Here is a 2,210-nt window from a genome sequence, read left to right as displayed (position 1 = left end):
TAGGACCGACTACAGCACCCCTGGAGGCTCAGAAAGATTGGTCTGACACACCCTCTCTCAAAGAATCACTCAATAATAGATGATCTGAAAATGAAGCAGTCAGGAGCTTGATGTCAAATGAATGACTGAGTCCAGGAGGCAGATAGGAGGGAAAGTGCAGTGTTTTTGGGCCAGGCTTCCCTGCAAATGTGTGCATGTTAACATGGGTTAACATGTTAACATGGGTTAACATGGGTTCATCTGAAGTCCCCTGTGCAGTAGTAATGTTAAATCGTTAAATCAAGAGTTGCTTAAAGGTCCCATGACATGGTGCTTTTTGATGCTTTTATATAGGCCTTAGTGGTCCCCTTATACTGTATCTGAAGTCTCTTTTATAAAGACCTTAGTGGTCCCCTAATACTGTAATCTGAAAGTCTCTTTTAAATAGACCTTAGTGGCCCCCTCAAGTATCTGAAGTCTTTTTATAAAGGCATAGTGGTCCCCTAGAATGTATCTGAAGTCTCTTTTATATAGACCTTAGGGGTCCCCTAATATATATCGTGAAGTCTCTTTATAAAGGCCTAGTGGTCCCCTGATACTGTATCTGAAGTCTCTTTATAATAGACCTTAGTGGCCCCTAATCTGTATCTGAAGTCTCTTTTATTTATAGACCATAGTGGTCGACCTAACACTGTATCTGAAGTCTCTTAATAGACCTAGTGGTCCTAATATGTATTGATAGTGTAATAGGACTAGTGGGGTCCCCTAATACTGTATCTGAAGTCTCTTTTATATAGACCATAGTGGTCCCCTAATGTTGTATCTGAAGTATCTTTCCCAAAATTAAGCCTTGGTGCAGAATTCCAGCGACTAGAGCCAGTTCCTTAATGAGCTTTCCTTAGTATATGTGCCATTTCTGAGTATACTTGGTCCATTATTCAATTTATTGTTTGGTCTGCAAGTTAAAAAAAGAAATAGTGAAGAAATGCTCCCAGTACCCAAGTTCTACCAAATGCTTTTTTTGTCCGAACAACAGCTCTAAACACAAATATATTGATCTTTACTATCATATAAGACCACCAAAAGCAGAAAATCCTTCCACGTTTCATATAAAATGGTTAGTGGATTACCAAACTTGGTGCAGATGGATTTTCCGTCGATGAACTTGTCGATTAATAGACAAAATGCTTAAGATCTAATCTGTCTCTCATCAAGGACTAGCATAATATAAATAGCACAATAAGATGGGATGTATTTACGTTTTGCTGGCAAAGATATTTTGACGTAAGATCGTAAGCAACCTGATTTACGGTTTGTGCTTTAATACAAAAGATTGTCTAATTTTCTAAAAATGTGTCTCACTCAAACAAAAGAATTAACAGTTGAAGCCCAAGCAGCTGCAGCGAGGGGGCGATGCCAGCTTTAAAGACACCTACTGCGTGTGATATGGATTCCGTGCCTCATGTGAAAAGATAATAACCCTAATTGAAACCTGATACAGAATCTGCCTTCTTCATGCTCAGCTTGCTCACCTCTAGCACAGTCTGGGGGCCGTACATGTCCCAGATCTTCCTCTTCCGAACATCGATGCCCTTTCCAGGATGCTGCAACACAAGACAGCACGACAGTCAGCGGCTAATCTCTTTCAGCCACATTGACATCAATGGCCGGGTGCAATGTCAATTACACCTGTCCTGGTTTGTGATTGGCCCATTACGGTGGCACAATACTGTAGATTTAATATATGCAGAGACGTAAATCCCCTAATCAGCCCCAATATCCATGATTAAGCTACCAGAGAAGATCTGGCTAATTCTTTGAGGGGCCTGTGTTTTTACAAAATGCATTTTAAAATCTGTTATTCAGGTTATTATTGTTATTATTATATTTAGGTAGCGTGGCTCTGGGATGGCAGAGTCAGTCAGTCAGACAGATGTTCCACCACTTGGGTCCAAACAAGAATTGCAACAATAATTCAATTAATTCATTAGGTAAACCTAAGACAATGAATCGTCTTAGGTTAACCCATGTTAACGTGCACACATTTGCAGGGAAGCTTGGCCCAAAAACACTGCACTTTCCCTCTTATCTGCCTCCTGGACTCAGTCATTCATTTGACATCAAGCTCCTGACTGCTTCCATTTCAGATCATCTATTATTGAGTGATTCTTTGGGAGAGGGTGTATCAGACCAATCTTTCTGAGCCTCCAGGGGTGCTGTAGTCGGTCCTA

General features: G+C 40.6%; 1 protein-coding gene across 1 annotated transcript in view; it reads right to left on the bottom strand.

The window, feature by feature from the left end:
* trmt44 (tRNA methyltransferase 44 homolog) overlaps window positions 1–2,210 on the bottom strand; it is a 42,550-nt gene that overhangs the window by 24,116 nt on the left and 16,224 nt on the right. The window contains exon 6 of the mRNA XM_032511341.1: window positions 1,512–1,583. Within this exon, the coding sequence (XP_032367232.1) occupies window positions 1,512–1,583 (72 nt within the window). The remainder of the gene's footprint in view (window positions 1–1,511; window positions 1,584–2,210) is intronic.

This window comes from Etheostoma spectabile, unplaced genomic scaffold (assembly GCF_008692095.1).
Source record: "Etheostoma spectabile isolate EspeVRDwgs_2016 unplaced genomic scaffold, UIUC_Espe_1.0 scaffold352, whole genome shotgun sequence".
NCBI lineage: Eukaryota > Metazoa > Chordata > Actinopteri > Perciformes > Percidae > Etheostoma > Etheostoma spectabile.
The sequence above is the reverse complement of the archived record's forward strand: the minus strand, read 5'-3'. Positions and strand labels throughout refer to the sequence as shown.